This window comes from Miscanthus floridulus, chromosome 1 (genome assembly GCF_019320115.1).
Source record: "Miscanthus floridulus cultivar M001 chromosome 1, ASM1932011v1, whole genome shotgun sequence".
NCBI classification, from domain to species: domain Eukaryota; kingdom Viridiplantae; phylum Streptophyta; class Magnoliopsida; order Poales; family Poaceae; genus Miscanthus; species Miscanthus floridulus.
Window position 1 is genome coordinate 164797948 of NC_089580.1, and position 18566 is coordinate 164816513.

General features: G+C 44.5%; 3 protein-coding genes and 1 long non-coding RNA gene across 4 annotated transcripts; 2 read left to right on the forward strand and 2 right to left on the reverse strand.

The window, feature by feature from the left end:
- Positions 1-264: 264 nt before the first annotated feature.
- Positions 265-1121, reverse strand: LOC136500626 (pathogenesis-related protein 1-like). Its single transcript, XM_066496028.1, has 2 exons — positions 831-1121; positions 265-732 (listed from the first exon to the last, which is right to left on the reverse strand). Exons 1-2 carry the CDS (start codon positions 1015-1017, stop codon positions 437-439), a joined length of 483 nt encoding a protein of 160 aa, XP_066352125.1. The 5' UTR covers positions 1018-1121; the 3' UTR covers positions 265-436.
- A 957-nt stretch (positions 1122-2078) lies between these two features.
- Positions 2079-2928, forward strand: LOC136500634 (uncharacterized). The gene is made up of 3 exons (XR_010770068.1): positions 2079-2333; positions 2413-2539; positions 2847-2928. It is a non-coding gene; the product is annotated as an uncharacterized lncRNA (long non-coding RNA).
- A 4117-nt stretch (positions 2929-7045) lies between these two features.
- Positions 7046-12316, reverse strand: LOC136546450 (uncharacterized). The gene is made up of 12 exons (XM_066538428.1): positions 12082-12316; positions 11844-11990; positions 11629-11744; positions 10799-10953; positions 10205-10293; positions 9556-10078; positions 9157-9324; positions 8729-8910; positions 8556-8635; positions 8355-8463; positions 7478-7552; positions 7046-7370 (listed from the first exon to the last, which is right to left on the reverse strand). Exons 1-12 carry the CDS (start codon positions 12175-12177, stop codon positions 7206-7208), a joined length of 1905 nt encoding a protein of 634 aa, XP_066394525.1. The 5' UTR covers positions 12178-12316; the 3' UTR covers positions 7046-7205.
- Positions 12317-12353: 37 nt separating this feature from the next.
- On the forward strand, positions 12354-17342 carry LOC136546461 (uncharacterized). The gene is made up of 11 exons (XM_066538438.1): positions 12354-12716; positions 12809-12892; positions 12984-13117; positions 13197-13294; positions 13771-13859; positions 13948-14041; positions 14119-14276; positions 14378-14448; positions 14673-14787; positions 15203-15415; positions 16918-17342. Exons 1-10 carry the CDS (start codon positions 12477-12479, stop codon positions 15368-15370), a joined length of 1251 nt encoding a protein of 416 aa, XP_066394535.1. The 5' UTR covers positions 12354-12476; the 3' UTR covers positions 15371-15415; positions 16918-17342.
- Positions 17343-18566: the final 1224 nt, after the last annotated feature.

The following is an 18566-nucleotide window of genomic DNA, read 5'->3' on the forward strand; positions in this document are numbered from 1 at the left end:
CCACGGAGTCACGACAAACGCCTACTTCTCCCACCTCTCTAGTGAACACTATAACTCCTGGAGTCTTCATATTATTCGAAAAATAATTTCAAATTTCAACAATGACATATTCCCCAGAATGAAAAGTCTCCAAATATCTATTCGAAATGAGGAAACATTCCTTATTCAGTCAAACTTGCATAGGATTTCAAAACAGAATACCTCGTATAAACTAGGCATGCCCTTTTTCTTCCCACATAGAAAGCCATGAGGGTATACACATAATCACACAAACAAAGCATCGTACATACCACTTATAACATCTCAAGTCCATACACCGCACACTGCGTAGAGCAGCTTTATTTTGTTTTGTATGAAAAAAGAGGAGAACTCCAGGAACGAAAAAGAAAATTAAACCCAAACTTCAGGAAGGGGAATCGCATCCCAATCCACCGATCTAGATGTAGGCGTCGGGGTTGGCGACGAGGTAGGCCTCGGCACCCTTGAAAATGGCGGTGAGTGACTCCTTGGCCTTGGTGATCTCGTCCTTCACCTCCACGCCCGGCAGCGGCTTGAACGTCGTCTCCACCTTCGCCACGCTGCCGCCGTCGGCCGCGGGCTCCACCTTGATGTGCGACGTCGCCGTCTCGATGGCAACGCCGATGCCGCCGCCCTCGAGGAGCGTTTGCTTGCACTCGCACTTGTCCAGGTCCAGGAAATCGAGCCTCTCCTTCGTGAAGGTGAACGGCATGACTGCAAGAGCGATCGATCGCAATTCGCACGTCATGAGCTAGCTGTTTGATCCATCAGGCGAGAGAACATGTTGGTCTGGGCATGCCGCGGACACTTACCTGAGGTGAAGTTGAACTGCCTGACGCTGCCAACGCCGCCGTCGCCCTCCACGGGGTGGGCGCTCGCAACGACGTGGGAGGCGAGCTTGGGCGCCAGGTTGTGCCAGTCCAACACGGCGGCGCGGAACAGGCGCGGCGCGGCCACCGGCGACGCGATCTCGAGGGTCCAGCTGTTGGCGGAGGCCATTACTTCAGTGATCGTCGGCCGATGCTTAGGTGCTCAGCGCTGAGCGTGGCAGTGCTACTGCTGGTGGTTTTAGCCTTGCAGCTTCTGCTTGTGTTGCCATGAGAGTGGCGGACTGAGGGCTTTAAATAGGCGGTTATGGCTGGGGTTCGTGGCGTCCAGTGAGGACTGAGGTTGAGACGCCCGGAAGTGAGGCTCCTCCCAGCTCCCACATGGGTTGGCTTGGCACGGCACCTTTGCTCGTCGGTCCATTAGTCCATTAATGTGGCCGGGGTTGCAGACACAAGTCAAGAAACGTGCTGCCATTCCGTCAACGTTCAACCCCTGAAGGTGTAGAATATGTCGTCGAATTGGCACACCGTTTCGCTTTCGCGTGAGCCAAATGATTAGAATAACGCTAGTTTGGGATGATGAGCTTCTAGATCAAAAAGCATGTAAGCGTGGTGGGTTGGTGTGATTAGAAAAGAGAATTATATTGTGAGCGTCCTGACTACTTGCATCACTCTTGTGAAAATTTTGCATTTTACCCCTTTTAAAAACTTATTTTATAAATAAACTCTTCATGAAACCTTTTCTAAAAATGACCCACGTCGAGATATCTTACCATATGAATCATGCCTCCAAAAGCTGGCCAGCCAGCATGCCACGTCGTCTGCTTTTCCTGGCCGTTCGATCGGGCGCGTAGACGGCCTAGATCGGGCGAGCTGCGGTCTTTTTGCGAAAAAAAATCCTTCTGTTTTTCGAAAATCAACCCGCGCTCCAGAGGCCCTCTCAGTATATTTTTTTAAAAACACCTCAGATTATTTCGAAATCAACCTCCGCCCTCCCTGTCCTCTCCTCCCTATGCAGCCTCCACACGGTCATCGCTCGAGCAAGGAAGTTGCGTGCCCTCGCTGCGCAGTGGAGGGCGCAAAGGCACGCGAGATCCGAAGGCGCGCAGATCGGGCGAACCTTATCAGGCCCGACGGTGGTCATGGTCGGCGGAGGAGGAGGTGGCGCTGGCTCCTCCCTGTCCTCTCCTCCCCGCACCGCCTCCATGCCGGCACGAGCACTGTTGTCGCTTGAGCATGGGAAGCCGGACGACCTCTAGGGCATGGGAGAGCAAGTGGACCCCTCACCTATGGCCACGCATGGCTACCAGCTTACCGCCTCCTCCACGAGCACATCCACAGATGCGTCGACCTCCTCCATACAACGCGTCAGGGAGCAGTCTCTTTTGCTTCGGCGAGGGCAGTGGGATCTATGGCCGGAATCCACAGTGGCACTTGGGTCCTCAGCGTGGCGATGAAGCTTGACGTCTCAGCGACGAAGCGGTCCAGGTGAGGTGCGCTGCAATTTTTTTTATCCATCTTCACTTCTCTTTCTTACAATCTCTCAGATCTGGTGCCACTGATGAAGGTTACAGAAGAGCATGGCCAAACAGCAGGAGGCATTGGATCTCTGTCCCCCAGCCGCTGCCACCGTTCGTCATCGATCTGCACTAGGCTGCCGACACCGCCCCCTACAGTCCCTGCCAACCATCAAGGTGAGGCCTTCCTCTCCCTCACTCCGATTTGTATACAGCCTAGGATAATGCAATGTTGGAGATTAGCTATTGTTACCTACAGTACTACTAAAGATGAGAAATTGTTTTGTTTGTTAGTCTATGCCATATATTTAGGCATAGTTGTGATTGGAGATGCTTTGTGTATTTCACTGCTAAGGTATTGTCTTGCATGGCTTGAAATACTCTGAATTAACATATCAAATTTATGTAAAATACTATTTTGCATACCATGGTAGCAAACCCAATAATCTATCCTTACTTACATCGCCATGATTGAGTGTTTCAGAATACAGATGGCTGCTTAGTGAGATTGCTAGACTAAATGCAAATGTGGAGCAGTAGAGGAAGACAACATGCCAGTACAGAGTGTTCTTTCTCCTGAGTTCCATGGTCATATTTCTCATAAACAATGCACGGCATCCAAAATTTAAGATAAAGGGCATGATTTGTTTATTGATGTATATTATCATGTGCACAAAATCACTGCAGATCCTTGCCATTTTGGTAGCGATCTGCCAAGGTAGAAGTGGCGTGGTAGCAAATCCCTGCTGAGCTCGCCTAGGCTGATGTGGGCTCGAAGGTCAGCTGTCTCTTCCTTGCTTGAAGTGCAGCAGCACCACTCTACCTACCTTGACGTTAGAACCATGCCAGAGAGAGAGGAAGCTCAGCGCCTGGTACCTGCCAGTGACAACTATGCATATTACTTTTGTGGCACAAAAAGTACCACTTTATTCCTTACATGGAACTAGGGATGAAAATGGTACGAATATTTTCCGACCGTATTCGAAACCGAATCCGTTTAGAGGGGTTGAGATCTGTCCATATCCGAGTCCGGATATCCAACATCCGATACCGTATCCGTATCTGAATACTCAAATCACATATTTATGATGTCGATATCCAATCGTATCCTATCCGACATAGTTGACACTATCCGTATTCGAATCCGAATCCGAACAGAAATATGAAAACAAATATAATATCGGTGATATCCGTCCGTATCCTATCCGTTTTCATCCCTGCATAGAACTTATCTACATTGCAGCAAGCAAATTTCATGGCACCGTAATTTTACATTTGTGAGATCTTGACACCTCAAATTATGTAGTTTAAAGAACACTATAGAATTTCAAGGTAGTAGAGACAACATTTTCTGTTCAGTTTGAGTCAAATGTCATCGGGAAACAATTGCATTTCTCTCTTCCTCTACTCTCACTTACATCATGTCAGAGCTTAATGTATGCTACGAAGCAAAAAGACTTTGCAATCTCAACCGAAAGCATATTTTTTAACAATAGAAGAATAAATAATCAAACATATTTACCCTTACACTATTGCTACGAAGGTGCTTTCATTTCCTTCCCCTCGCTGATACAAAAGTAATCAGACATCAAACAAAAGAAATTCTAAACGTTATAAATCCCACGTAGAATCACCACTGGCTAGCTCAACATGGCGCGGCAACGCCGCGCCCCAGGTTTTCTAGTGCCGCTTTAAAGTTGCCACGTAAGTGCCGGCGTGTCAATCCGGCTGAAGCTCGGCGTTTAATTGATCAACGCCAAGATTAACGCTGAGGTGTTGCACCTGCACAGTAATAGTTGAGCCCAAGTGCATGTACTTGTCCATTCAATATCTTCCGAAGATCCATAAAAAAAAAAATCCTCTTGACATGAGATTGATTTCATTAGAACCATAACGTTACCCTCTACGGGACAAAAATACATGGATTGATAAAATATTTGCCAAGATTTCTAGAGAATCAGGCATGATTTACATGTTGTAATTTTAAAATGGCTTGATACGTTGTAACTGGTAGGTTCTTAGGAATTTTGGTTAGCACTTTGCTAGCTGGGTCTCCCTCTCTGTATTTTTGGGTTTTATAAGATCCGTCGATAAAGTGCTGGGAGCATTGTTCCATAGTTTATTCAAGCAACCCATCTAAAATCAAAAAATAACTTATAATTTAGAATTGATGGAGTACTTAATAATTCGTGCACAAGATTTATGCCAAAATTATTTCTAGAAATTTTGGCAAACATTTTTATCTATTGATGTAATTTTATCACGTAAAGAGTAACATTTCGTTCTAATAAAATTGGTCTCACGTCAAGGCGATTTATATTTAATTTTGTATGAATGTTCACAAAATTTCGAATGGACACTCAGCTATTGGCTTGTACTGTGCAGGTGCAACCTCGGCGTTAATTAATTAAACGCCGACGTGGCTAATCGCGTAGAGTGATGATACGTCGAGCTTTGGTCTTTTCTAGGAAAAGTTCTATGAAGGATCTATTTATAAAAAAAGTTTTCGAGAAAGAGTAAAATGCAAAAAAAATTACTAACTCTTTTGGTGTCGTCGCACTGTCGTTGTTTCCTCTCCAATCTCCGGAATTAAGCAAAGGTTTCGCTGTTTGCTTTCTCAGTTTACCATCATACGATTATTTATTATACTATAATCCTGTAAATATACCTCTTTTTATTCATCCTGTAAATATCTATAGTGGCGAGAATATGGGCAGAGCTCATACGAAAAAATATCATAGTGGTGGACAGAGATGTATGAGAAAATATTCAGCGCAAAGTATCAATTAGTTGCAAAAATTTTCAGTGCAAACTATCAATTGGGTACAAACATAAACCCTTAGAAGTTTTTTATTTAAAAAAAAAAGATGCCAAATCACAGTAGACGTACTTCACCACAAAAGTTAACATACAAGCATAAACCCAGACATAATGATAAACTTCAGGTGCACGTGAGCACACACACGGACACACCTCTCCACAGCACAAATCTTCGTCCTGTTGGCTGGGTTTATAAGCTGTATTTTTTCAGCCAACGAATAGTATTTTTCTCTCGTAACAAATTAGCCAACAGTATTTTCAGCCATGGCTTATCAGCCAAGCAAACAAGGCACTTATCTTCTTCCCTCACCTCGCGCATACGGCTCCGTCTTCCTCATGTCGTATCTTCTTCCTCCCGCACGCCCTCACTGCCTCCTCTCACCCCGCCCGGCTCTGGCTCCGCGACGAAGCCCTCGACCACCTCGACTCGGATCCAGCGACGCCCTCTAAGTGCCCCCCCCCCCCCCCCCCCGCCTCCACCACCCCACCACTCCGACGCCCACCGCCCCGCCGCCGGCGGTAGGGTCTCGCCGGAGCTCCACGGCCGCGGCCGCGGCCGTGGAGCTCCGGCGAGACCCTACCGCCGGCGGCGACCACCTTCTTCCCCTCCCCCCTCCCCCAGCCACCTCCCGCGTGCGGCCATGTCAAACTTCGCCGAGCTCCGACGAACTCCGGCCATCGCACCCCCGCCTCGACCTAGCCCGGTCGCCACGACCGCCGCAAGCTCCCCTAAACCGCCCGTCGACCATCCCCACCGCCAGGCCTGCCTACCCCCAGCTGGCCCTTCTATACCCCGCGCGGAGTTGGACGAGAAGGGGTGGCGCGGCTCGCCGGAACCCTAGGCACCGTTGTCTTCTTCGCCGGCGCGTTCAGGCGCGTGGCGAGTGTGGCACGGGCACGGGCGCGTGGTGGGTGCGGGCGGTGCCTTCTCCGGTGGTGGCGTCAAGCTCGGCCCAGCGTGCGTCTTCTCCGACCATCGAGCATCTTCTCCGACGTCGAGCGCGTTGCCTTCTCTGGCGTCGAGCACATCAGACGGATCTCTCTTCTTCCCCACGCGCAGCGGACGGCCACGCGGGTGTGCGCGCCGAGCGTCGGGAGCGTGCGCGCTCGGAATCAAGCATTTGGGAATTGGATTATTTCCGTACGCTTTTTTTTAACAAACAAGTTTGTATGTTAACTTTTACACGATAAAAAGGCACATCTATGACAATATGGATACGCATTTCCAAAGGGTTTTCACGTTTACATATGGAGATTGTATGGCCCGAATATTTCACCAAGCTGCACCTCACACGTCATTATACGGAGGTGGGGTGAAAACTGAAAGTAATTAGAAGAAAAAGCAATCCAGAATCTTAGAACTTAGAAGTCATCACAGTTCACAGCATCACAGAAGTGCCGCGGGGTGGGCGACTGCGGTTCGAATCTTTTCGATCGGGTAGATCCGTACTATATGTTCCCTGGGGGGATAAAAATCCATTAGGTGAGCTTGTCAAAGTTTTTTAATCTTTACTATCAATAAATTAAGGATTATTAGCATGTTACATTATTACCTCGTAACTATGATGGCAAGATTAGTTTTGATATGTACTAATATATGTTGATTAGTGCACATTTATGTGGAAATTAAGGTAGTAGTGCTAATTAACATATTTTATTTTTTATTAGTAATTACCATGGTAACAAACTTTCAACCAGTCAGCCTAACTAATCGCCGTAGTATCATGAAAGGAGAACCTTTTTTTTAACTGAAAGGAGAACCTAGGGTTCCTAACTTTTGACCAGTCAGTCTAACTAATCGCCTTGCTATATGGAAAGGAAGGAGGCACAGCTTCAAAGTGGCTTCAAAATGCAACCAGACAAAAATCAAAAATCAAACTTGTTGCATATAGTTTACAAACTTGACAAAAAATTCTGTGCAACTTTTCAGCGTTGCATATAGTTTACAAACTTGACAAAAATCAAGCTTGACCATTTAATTAAAAAAATACATCACCATAATGATGAATACCAGCAGTAGAGTCTACTTAGCATCATCATCATCATCATCGCTGTTTTGTGACGAATCTGAATCTTGACCAAACACTGTTTCATCAACGTCTTCATCCTCCTCTTCGTCAGACTGGAAAGCAGCATCCTGCATCTCCTCTGATGTCGGCTCAGACATGTTACTAGCAGCCTTGTCGACCTGATGGAATTCAAATAAACACATGATCATTCGGTTTAGTCATTAACTGAAACATTAGAATTTATGGGTTATCTTTCAATGATTCAGTGTTGGATATGGATGAAAACCTGAGCCATTATTAACCGAAGCCGGCCAGAAAGCTTCAGCAAATCTTCAGTAGCTTTGTATCTTTCTGCACACATCTGCAAATGAAGGAATAATAAGTTTTTCTGCGCACATCTGTGAATGCCTTGTTGGCCACAACTTGCCTGTGTTGACTAAGATTGGTCTGGTGTCAGGTTTGTTCCAGCCTGCCAATAGATATCAATCTTACTATCTTAGGTCATATTTTGGCAAATTCAGTTGAATTAAACCTCCCATTTTCAGCAATATCAAAACTTGCGAAGCATGGTGTAATTTAGTGCTGGAACCAAAACAAAAGGATAAAGCAAACACATAATGTTTCATGATGTTAAGGCCCTTTTTCGAGTATTTTTTTTTCAAAGTTTATGGGAAACAAGTAAAATCGCACCAAATACTATGAAATTCTCGTTTTTCAGATGATGCCTTAATGTGACACAATACTGTGCTGTTTCTCACCAAATCTATTAGCCAGCCACATTTTATTACTCTCACAATGTTTGTCCATAGAACATCACTCAAACCAACAGAATAAGTTTGAGTTCAAAACATCAATGTGAATGACCACGCAAACCTCAGTTTGATAACATGATACAACCACCTCTTATTTCAAAGCATTTAATTAGGGGTATGAAGGAAATATGGCAATAACTACTCTCCTGGTAGCCTCAATGAACAAACATTGTGGGACACAATTACATATTCACCTGACGCCATGGACAAACATAGCAAAACGGAGGGAGTAGTAACTTAAGATAGTTTGACTTAGATAACTCCAGAAGTTAATTACATGATACAACCACCTCTCTTATTATATAGCATGATGTCTCCCATATCTATCTCTTTGCGTTAGAGGCACTATACCTTGTGCAGGTTGCTAATTACTTTTGTTGATTCCTCAGAGGGAATAAAACGGCCATGAATGACTAACAGGCAGTATATCCAGCGCAATACAACTTCTGTGCTACCAGATCTGTGGAAACATCAACAAACAGGGCAAAATACATAATTACACGATGCATGAGAAAGCACGGAGAATAGACATGTAAATTGAGTCTTGAGCACCTTGTTATCCATGCAGATACTAAATTCTCAAGAAGTTTGCAAGCATCTCCAGGTTTCAATGATCTTAGATGACCTCGAATCTGTCAAAAGAACAGATCATCATGAACAGTGTACAATAGACATGCAAATAGATTATATGATTGAATATGGAAAAGAAATTCAATTCCACAAACCTTCTTACTGGGTAAATTAGCATTGAATTTTATGCTGCCATCACCAAACAGATCGGACAAAATATCAGAGGGAATGCCAGGATGGCCCTTCATGCTCTCATCTACTCTAGTGTCAATAATGCCACATTCCCTCATCATATCCTCGATGCATATGCTGTCATCTTCGATTCTTTGCACAGGAACTAAACAAACAAATGAGTAAATGTAGTTATGGAAATGTTTAAGACAGCCACACACTGAGAAATAAATAAATCAACCATACATGTAAAATTCAGTGAAACCAAAAGTAAATGCTAGTGAATAACAACCTACAATATGTATATGTGATGGGAAAACAACTGCTTATGTAAGTTCAACATACCCAGACTGCTGCGTTTCCTTACTATGCTGTACAGAAAAGAATAAAAAACTACCAATATGTCATTTACCTCTTTTATGAATAGATCTTGTAGTGGTGAGGTCACTATGAATCTCAGGCTCCACATCATCACTGGGTTTTGTTACACCATGTTTCCTTTTCTTTTCCTGTGTATGGAGCTTTGGAAGAGGAAGGATAGCATCTTCAGCATTGGCTCGGTCTAGAGCAGTTACAATTTCTATAAGAAAAAAAAAATTAAGATTTAGCCCAAGAGTAGCTACCAAAACTCAAAAAGGTGCATCCATGCTTCGCTCATTTAAGAATCGCACAAATTTAGTGCACAAACTAGTAGCTGACTTAGCTACTAAAAAATTTAAAGGGGTTATCATTTGTGTAACTCCCAAAAAGAAAGTGAAGTAAAGAAGCAAGATAAAATTTTCAACATAACTAACGAACATTCTCACTATACCTTGCTTTTTTACAGAATGGCCTTTCTTTGTCATGGTGGTTTGAGTATTTGGCAAGAGAACACCATCTTGAGAAATGCCCAAATTAATATCCGTACCATAACAAACCAAAAGTTTATCAAAAGATGGTTTCACTACAGACCCATAAGCCAGTAGGACATGGGCAGAATTAGGTCCATCCACTCCTTGAAGTTTTGCGGCAAATATCGAGAATGCCTGATGAACTGTTGACACAGATGACTCAGACAATACAATCTTGGTCGGCTTCTTATTACGCAGGTCATCCACATCATTTGCAGACCAGAAATAGCAGACACCAATCTCAGAAATCGCCAAAATGTGTATTTCTCCTTCGTCTGAACATTTACAGTCCACAAATATTGCTGGGTGCTCCATCGACAGGATACAGTTTGAGCTCTGGGTTTTCCCACTGCCCAGCTTCCAAATGGCAATATAGCGTTCCCCAACTCCAGATGACAAAACATACTGGCTATCATTGCTAAAAACCATGCTCCTCACAGCAACCTATGAAGTTTTCATGGGTGCATGCAATAAAAAAAGATGGGTACTTAGATACAGAGGGGACATATCTCTAAACAGTAGTCCTGAAAGAGGAACACCAATAGGTAAGAGAAAGCGAGAGATACTCACTGGATGTCCAGAGAATTTTTTAATCTTTTTGTTGCTGGAAGTGTCAAAGGTCCTCAACTGGCCAGCTGCTGTTGCTAACACATTTCCATCTGACATAATCAAGTACAAGCTGCATGTAGTTAAAATTAAGTGGTGGAACTTTGCTGGATATGGATTGCATATACAAGCAAAAAATGCATATATAGAAGATGGATCCTACCAAGGACCTTGGCAAAAACAAGGTGCACATGTAACTAAATAAACATTTCAGCAAGCAGCATAAATGATATATCAATACCTGTAACTTATCAATTGATGAATAATAATGTTAGATTTCCATTTCCACAAAAACATCATAAGTGTCAATATATCGTCTCATAATGCAGATAGACAGATATTCTTCACTGAGTTCATGTGCCAAGTGTTAAATCTATAGGCCAATCTACCAGATATAATCCTGTTACATCTATAGCCACCGCGGATACATTGAAACCTAGTGTTGGTTCGTACACAGCAATCAGAGCAGTGTTACATCCAGAAGACACAATTTATGAGAGCAAGCGCAGTAGAGACAACATAGTCACAAACTAAGAAGTCATTTCACAGTTGAGATACCTGATGACACAGCTAATGCAGATATTGCCTTTGAAGAGGATTTAAATTTCCCGACAACAGCCCCATCAGAGGCATCAATCCTACAGACCATGCCATCAGCGCCTGCCGTGTACACACTCCGCCCATGTTTTGAGTATGCTACAGCCGTCACGCCCCTAAACACAACATGTACTCCAATGTAAGTGAGCATAACTGAGATGAAGCTTTCAGAGATTAACCTTAGCAGCAAAAATATAAACAGGGACAGGGCCAAAGATACAATATGAGTATGCTTCACGACATGTGTAGCCATTTTTAATGTTACTTGTTAGTATGGTCATTAGGTGTAGCTAGTGGTTTTGACTGGGTTGGCTTTGGTTTGCACAGATTAGATACTGCCATACTGGTTACCATTATGGGTTGGTTTGGATTGGGCCAGCGGTTTAGACAGTGTGGAACCACCATCCGCTGCAGGAATGTAGTTACTTGCGTATCAACGACGATCTTCTTAGCGGCAGCGGCAGCAGCTTGACGGAGTGTTTCTGTGTGGCAGTCCAAAGGTTGAAGATGACCAAGGATGGGTTAGCCGGTTTGATTTGTTGTAAACCGAGAGCCAACCCCCTTCCAAGGATGTGATTTTGACTCTGCAACGAGTAAACCCATTGCTAACTGTTACCCTGATTTGATCTGGATTGGTTTGTGGGGTGAACCGGTTTTGACCCAACCTGTGAACAGGGCTATGGCCATAGATGATCCTGTACTTAGTTGTGGTTTATTGGTTTCAACAACTGAATATGTATTTCCCCTAGCACTTGAATTCAAATAAAAGAAGAGGTTAAACACCAACTTACCCAGGGTGGCAATCGCTGACCTTCCACTTCCAATCGCCCGCAGCGACATCAAGTGCCAGCACATCCCCACTGCCTGTACCAAGCACAATCAGTGAGCTCCCAGCCTTCCTCTTCTTCTGCTAAGAAAAAAAAAATGTAAGCAGGTGATAAGGGCGCATCCCAACATAACAAGCTGTAACATCTCGACATGGGGGTGGTCAGGTGGATTCGCTCACCTTGCTGGAAAGCTGTACCCACTTCATGCAGGTGTAATCGAGGGCGAGGTGGCCGCGCTTCGACTCAGCGACCGCGACCGCGCCCGCCTCCACTGCCGGGATGTCGGCAAACTCGGTCTGCAGCCGGCCCCGCACGGCGTCCCATACCTGCGCGAACGGCAAAGAGAGCGTGTTAGGTAGCCCATAGCTTCAGTGGCAAGCTGCTAATGCGAGGACCGTAAGTTCCGATGTTCCCTGCCTTGATGCGGCCGTCCCCAGAAGAGAGCGCGAGGAAGTCCGCGCTGGGGCTGAAGGAGGTGAGCAGGTCGCGTATGGGAGCCGCAACGGGCGCCATGGTTGGCCCGCGGCGAGCGGCGGCGGAAGGAAGGGTTTAGCCGGCGGCGGCGGAAGGAAGGAAGGGTTTTGTGGAGGAATGCGGTAGCGGCGGTACCCGTTCGTGCAAACCAACCAAGCCCGAGTCACCCTCGCGCCGTTTGCCGCTTGGGCTCGGTCGCCCCATGTTTGGGCTCGGTCGCCCCATATAGCCAGCCGGATCGTGTTGGGTGGGGATAGGGTTTTTTTTGCGCCAAACCAGCGAGGCAGCGACCGTTTTGCCGCCGTAACACTCCCGCCGCCCCCTCGCCGCCGCCGATAATGGAGTCCAGCGCCAAGAAGCTTAGCAGCCTCCGTATCACCTCCCTGGATGATGATGACGACGAGACCGAGGTCCCGCACCAGCCCCCTCCAGCAGGCCCCTCTGCCGCTGCAGCGGATTACGAGGACGCCGACGATGAGGATGAAGAAGTGGAAGTGACGCTTGGTGTCCTTAGCAAACCGAAGCACCCAGGCCTCCTCCTCCGCCACTTGTTCCCCAGCAAGGCCGGCGGCATCCCGGTGCGCGCGCCAGCCCGTGATAAATTCCAGTAGTTAATTTTCTTTTTTGTACAGTCGCAGTGTTGATGCCAGGGTTGTGTGGGTTTGTTCAGGCGTGGCTGGACCCCGTGAACCTGCCGTCGGGGAAGTCCAGCTTCTGCGGTTTCTGTGGCGAGCCTCTGCAGTTCGTCCTCCAGGTGATTTCTTTGTGTGCAATGAAGTTTTGACACTCGATTGCTTGTTGTTTGGATGTCAACTTGGTCACAATTGGGCTTTGGTTTTGGTTAGATTTATGCACCAGATGAAGACAATGTAGCAACCTTCCATCGAACGCTGTTCGTGTTCATGTGCCCATCCATGGCGTGCTTGCTTCGAGATCAACATGAACAATGGAAACACAAGCATGGGAATCCATGTAGAAGGTGAAGAGAGTCCTGTATCTGTAATGGTTTTGTTCAGAAATCTTCAGATTTTGATTGTTTGAAGTGGATTGTGTTCCAGCGTGAAGGTCTTCCGGTGCCAATTGCCACGGACTAACGCCTTCTACTCACCTCAGCCTCTAAAGCATGATGGCTCTGACAAACCACTGTGTCCAGGAGGTAGTGTTCTCTTCTGTTGCATGGCAGTTGACACTATATATCCTACAATGGCTGTTGCATAAATATGTGAAATTGCGAATATGTTTGATAGTGACTTCCGGATTTCTGGACCTGAATTCTTGAAGTTGCCATCTATGACATTATTTGTTTCTGCCACTGTGCAACCTTTTCTCCATGTCAACTACTACCTTGCTTTCTCGTTTGGAAACACTTCTGTTTGTTTACATTTGGAGTGGCTAGGGACCTATGGCACATGCAAATTTTGTTCAAAAGAAGTTTATTTGGAAGTGCGTAAGCTTAACATAAATATACGACAATTGCTGTCTTAGAACTTTCTGACGTGTCACATTACTGTTTATGTGCTATAATCCTGCAATCTGTCTACTAGTTGTTGGTAAATGAGCTTTACCTGTCCCTTGGCTGTCAAACAGTTAATGTTACTACATTCTTTCAAATGCCTAACTCTTTGTTGCCAGCTCCTGTATGCCACTGGTGTGGTACCTGGAAAGGTGATAAAATATGTAGTAGCTGCAAGAAAGCAAGATACTGTTCTGAGAAACATCAGGTATGTATGTCAAACTTTAGCGTCCATCAATTCGTTTCTGACACGAACATATATTTTGGATTAATGGCTCTTGATTGCTGTTTCTCAGGCACTGCATTGGCGTACTGGTCATAAAAATGATTGCCTCCAGATAATAAGTTCTTCTGCTGCTTCAAATTCAGTTCTGCCAGCTGTAGGAAAAGGTGATTATGTTTGGATTACTAAAGCTATTTATGCTCTTAACATTTGAATTGTGGCTCACATTTTTGTCTACTTTCAGTTCCTGCTAGCACTTCTTGGCCAGAATTTGAAATAGAAATAGACTATGAAGGTACTTTTGATTCCGATAGTGGTGATGAAAATAACTCAAAGTCTTTGGTGATGCAAAGACATGGGAAACCCGATGCTATGATGCAGTCGTGGATGGATCAATTTGAGGTTTTGGGCCCATTTTCCTTTCTTCATTCTCTTTGGAATAATCTCTGTTGGACTTCTGCTTATGCATCAATCATTGCGTTTATTTACTGCTATCTGGGTAGGCTGATGCTGACAACAAATGCTGGGCATCTTTTCAAGAGCGGATCTCAAGAGCACCACATCAAGTGTTGAGGTGAAATTTCATTGCTTGCATGATTTCTCATCTATCATGTTTTATATTGAATCCATCCACATTTTGCCTTGTCTTTTTGGGAAAATAGCCCTATCGTTACTGAATTTATTACTTGCATTGTATACATATTCTAAAAAAAGAAATGTTGCCTGTATGTGCATTACAGTGTATTGTGCAGGTATTGTTGAGAACCCAATGCTAAACATAACATGTGTATTATGCAGGTATTGTCGAGAACCAAATGCTAAACCTCTCTGGGCCTTATCTTCTGGGTGTCCGTCAAATGCTGATATCCCATCATGTAGCTACTGTAGAGGTCCATTATGCTATGAATTTCAGGTTGGCCAAATTTCTAATTTATGACCACAGTCCATATTTCATTATAGTAGTTGCTCCCTCCATTCAGAAACATAGGCTGTTTTAGTTTTGCCTTTCAAACTTCTCTTACTTTGACCAGATTTATAGAAAAAATATATTAACATCTACTATACCAAATAAATACACCATCAAGACATTAATAATATATTTAATAAAACTACTTTTATGCTGACATGTTGTAGATATTCTTTTATTTTTCTATAAGCTTAGTCAAGTTTTACTTAGGACAAAATTAAAATGACCTAGATTTCGAAACGAAGTATATCCACTAGAAGGACGAAGACTCCAATTTTTTCATATATGTACCGATCCAGTACCATCAAATCTAAAAGTTAGGATCCGAAGGTTTTACTTACATATATGTTCTGTTTTCCAGGTAATGCCACAATTGCTTTATTTCTTTGGTGTGAGAAATCAACCAGACTCACTTGACTGGGCAACAATTGCTGTCTACACATGTCAAGGGTCATGTGACCAAAGTGTTAGCTACAAAGAGGAATTTGCTTGGGTTCAGTTGTACCCTATAACAACCACGAGGCGGTAATAATGTTTACCTATTCCTCGGAGTAACTGCTGTCCAGTGCTGCAGGTTTGAAACTTCACCTGTTTTTCTGTTGCAAACTAATCGTCACTTTCTGTTTGTTATAAGTAGTCAGGTCTGTTTACAGGCTTAACATGTGTCATAAGCTTGTAAGAAATAGGATGAAACATCAATAAATCTTCAATTGTTTTTTAGGTGTCAAAAAGTTTGCAGAAAGTCAGAAAAACAATTCAGTAAATACACCCACCGGTAGAATTGGAGGTTGGGATGCTTGGAGCAGTGAGTAGTGAGAGCTTCTCTAGTCCCATTGTTGCACCTATGTCTTGACAATCATGGGTAACCATACCAGCAGGCAATAGTTGCCGAGTGTACTCCCCCTGTCCCAAAATAGAAGACGTTCTCGCTTCCCGAGAAGTCAACTTTTTTAATTTTGACCAATTATATATAAAAGAATATTAATATTTATAATACATAATTAGTATCATTAGATAGATCGTTGAATATACTTTCATAATAAACTTATTTGGAGATATAAATGTTGCGCGTATTTTCTACAAACCTAGTCAAAGTTGAGAAAGTTTGACATGCACGTATCTCATAACGTCTTCCTTTCTAGGACGGAGGGAGTAGATATTATAAGTTCCACTTGTCCTCTATTTTAGGTGCCTGATCTTTTGTTGTTGTTCAGGCAATAGGCAATTTTGTTATTGTTTGACTATAGAAAAAAATGTGAATTGTCTCTTGTAGTTGTCCTTTTAATTTTACTAGTTGGTGGCAATTTTGTTATTGTTTGACTATAGAAAAAAAATGTGAATTGTCTCTTGTGAGTTGTCCTTTTAATTGTACTAGTTAGTTGTATAAGATTGTTGCCTGCTCAAAATTTAGGCACCTGAAAGATAACAACTCCCAACCATGTGCATCTATGTGAAGTGGCTTGTAGCTTTGGAGGAAGAATTAAGTCAAAACGGAATATTGCACTTTAAGTTCTTATACATAGATCTAAGAGTTCGTGACTCTGTCCATCAAATGTGTTGGCCTTGGCAATGTTATGGCTTGTAATTAGTGTTGAGTTGGTGGGCTTTATCTGTGGTATTAGTGAATTGTGCCGCATCAAGTGGAAGTGCGAGTCAGGTAAAAAAAAAAGAATTGGCTGAGAAGTTTGAAAAATTCCGAAGATTAATCACGTAGTACATCACAAGAGAATTTCAAAACCAAACTATATAGCATATTAGACATAAAATACAAATCTTTGGTTGCCTGTTCAATCCTAGGTGGGCCACTCTGTGATTAAGTTGCTTTGGGTGATTGGGTCATACATTGTTTCTCCATTATGGAAGTACTCATGCGACCCTTTCATACCCAGGTGATAGTTTGGTTGTCCCTAGGGCTGGGAGAAATCCTGGGTAGTCTCTAGTCTGTTCAATCCTCAGCTAGATCAAAATACAAATACAGTACCTTTGGCCATGTTGACCTGCGTTACACCATGACCAAATATAAAGCCTTGATATTAAGCCTTTACTAACTTCTGTTATGCTTTCTTGTTTGGCTAGGGAATTGACAGGAATCATCTGCAAGTACGTACCACCTTTTGGTACTAGAATTTTTGAGATAGGGGTTGGCTTCAATGTTTCCAGGTCTATTGGTCGTGCGGAGTTAAGCATCTTCCGACTGTGGTCCCAGACACCCATTGCTTGGTGCTCGTGACATTGCATTTGGTCCATTTAGGCACTACCCCGGGGCCCATGTAGGCCTTATGGCAAATACTAGTTGCATATGCTTCCATTTTTGTGGTGGCCACCATGTGCGGTTTAATAGCGTTCACATTATCACTAAAACTATCTTTGGGGGTTTTTTCTTCTCTGCCGATCTAAAAAGATAACTTGGTATGCTCTTTTCCGGATAGGTAAAACATAATATTTTTGTTCCCTTAGTCTCAGAAGGTGCTCACATGCATGTAAACATTTCCTACGATGGTTCATTGGCCAAAGTTTTGATATAGTTTTGATTTTAAATTAGGGTATGTGTTTATCTTCCAGTGGTGTTTACCAGCTCTTCGCCCCGTTCGCTTCGCTAAAAAAACAAGCCGAAACACTATTCCGATTGATTTGTTATGAGAGAAAAACACTGTTCCGGCTGGAAAAAAACGAGCCGGAAAAAATGAATTATAAGAGAAGCCTGGGCGGCTGGGCCCTTTACGCGTGGAATGTCAGTTGCCAATATCCATGTGCAGTTTTGTCGATTCGACGACGCCATACACAACGCTGCCATTTGCATGTAGCACCGCGCTTGTTGTTCGATTGACGCACGCACGTCTTCAGTCTTCCTTTGGTGGATGGATAACTGGGTATGGCGTGGTGCCGGTGTCCCTTGCACGACCCAGCCGGCGTGCATGGCCGGTCAGGCAACTCAGGCTCGCTCGAGCACCGGAAATCAGATACAACCTGCCGGTGCCCGGCCTTTTGTGGATAAAAAACGAGGCAGCCGGAAGAAGACGCGGAACCGCCGCCCCGAGCCGTCATCGTCTCTCGCCGGCAGCCAAAGAAAGCCAACAAAAAGGAAGATCGCTATACGCTACATGCTCACGCCTGCCCGCTGATTCCAGCGGAAGGCGTGGTGGCGAACTGGCGATGATTCGGCTGCTGGTTCTGCTTTGGGGTCGCATGGCACTGATGCGGCGCACGCGAGTAGGGACACCTGGCGGGCAAGCGGGCCACGGAAAGCATCAATCAGTCTGTCGGAAAGATCTCTCTCAGGCCTCAGCTCTGAGAAATCTCGGACCCACTGGCTGTAGTATATCGTTTTTGTTTTCTGCTGTCATCATGTACCAGCGCCGCGGCTTGGTCCGGCGAGTAGCCGGCCGGAGTAAAGAAACCGCGATAAAGAAATGGAGATGGAGATCGGCCTTGGCCGCTTGGGTACGTGCAAGTTTCTGGGCGGCACTGGCGCCTCGTTGACGGCGACCGGCGGTAGGATGCACTTTATATTAGTATAATAACATGTAGGGCCCCTTCGGTTAGTCAGGAATGGAGCCCGGAACTATTCCTGTTCATCAACTTTATACAAATTTGTGAACCATTCCAGCCGGGAATCGTTCCAGAGGCTGATTCCGGAGTAACCGAACGAGCCCGTAATCATCTCTAATCAAGAGTCAAATCCCCGCTGAACGAAAGAGTAGTAGAGCTCAGAGAGACAGACCGAC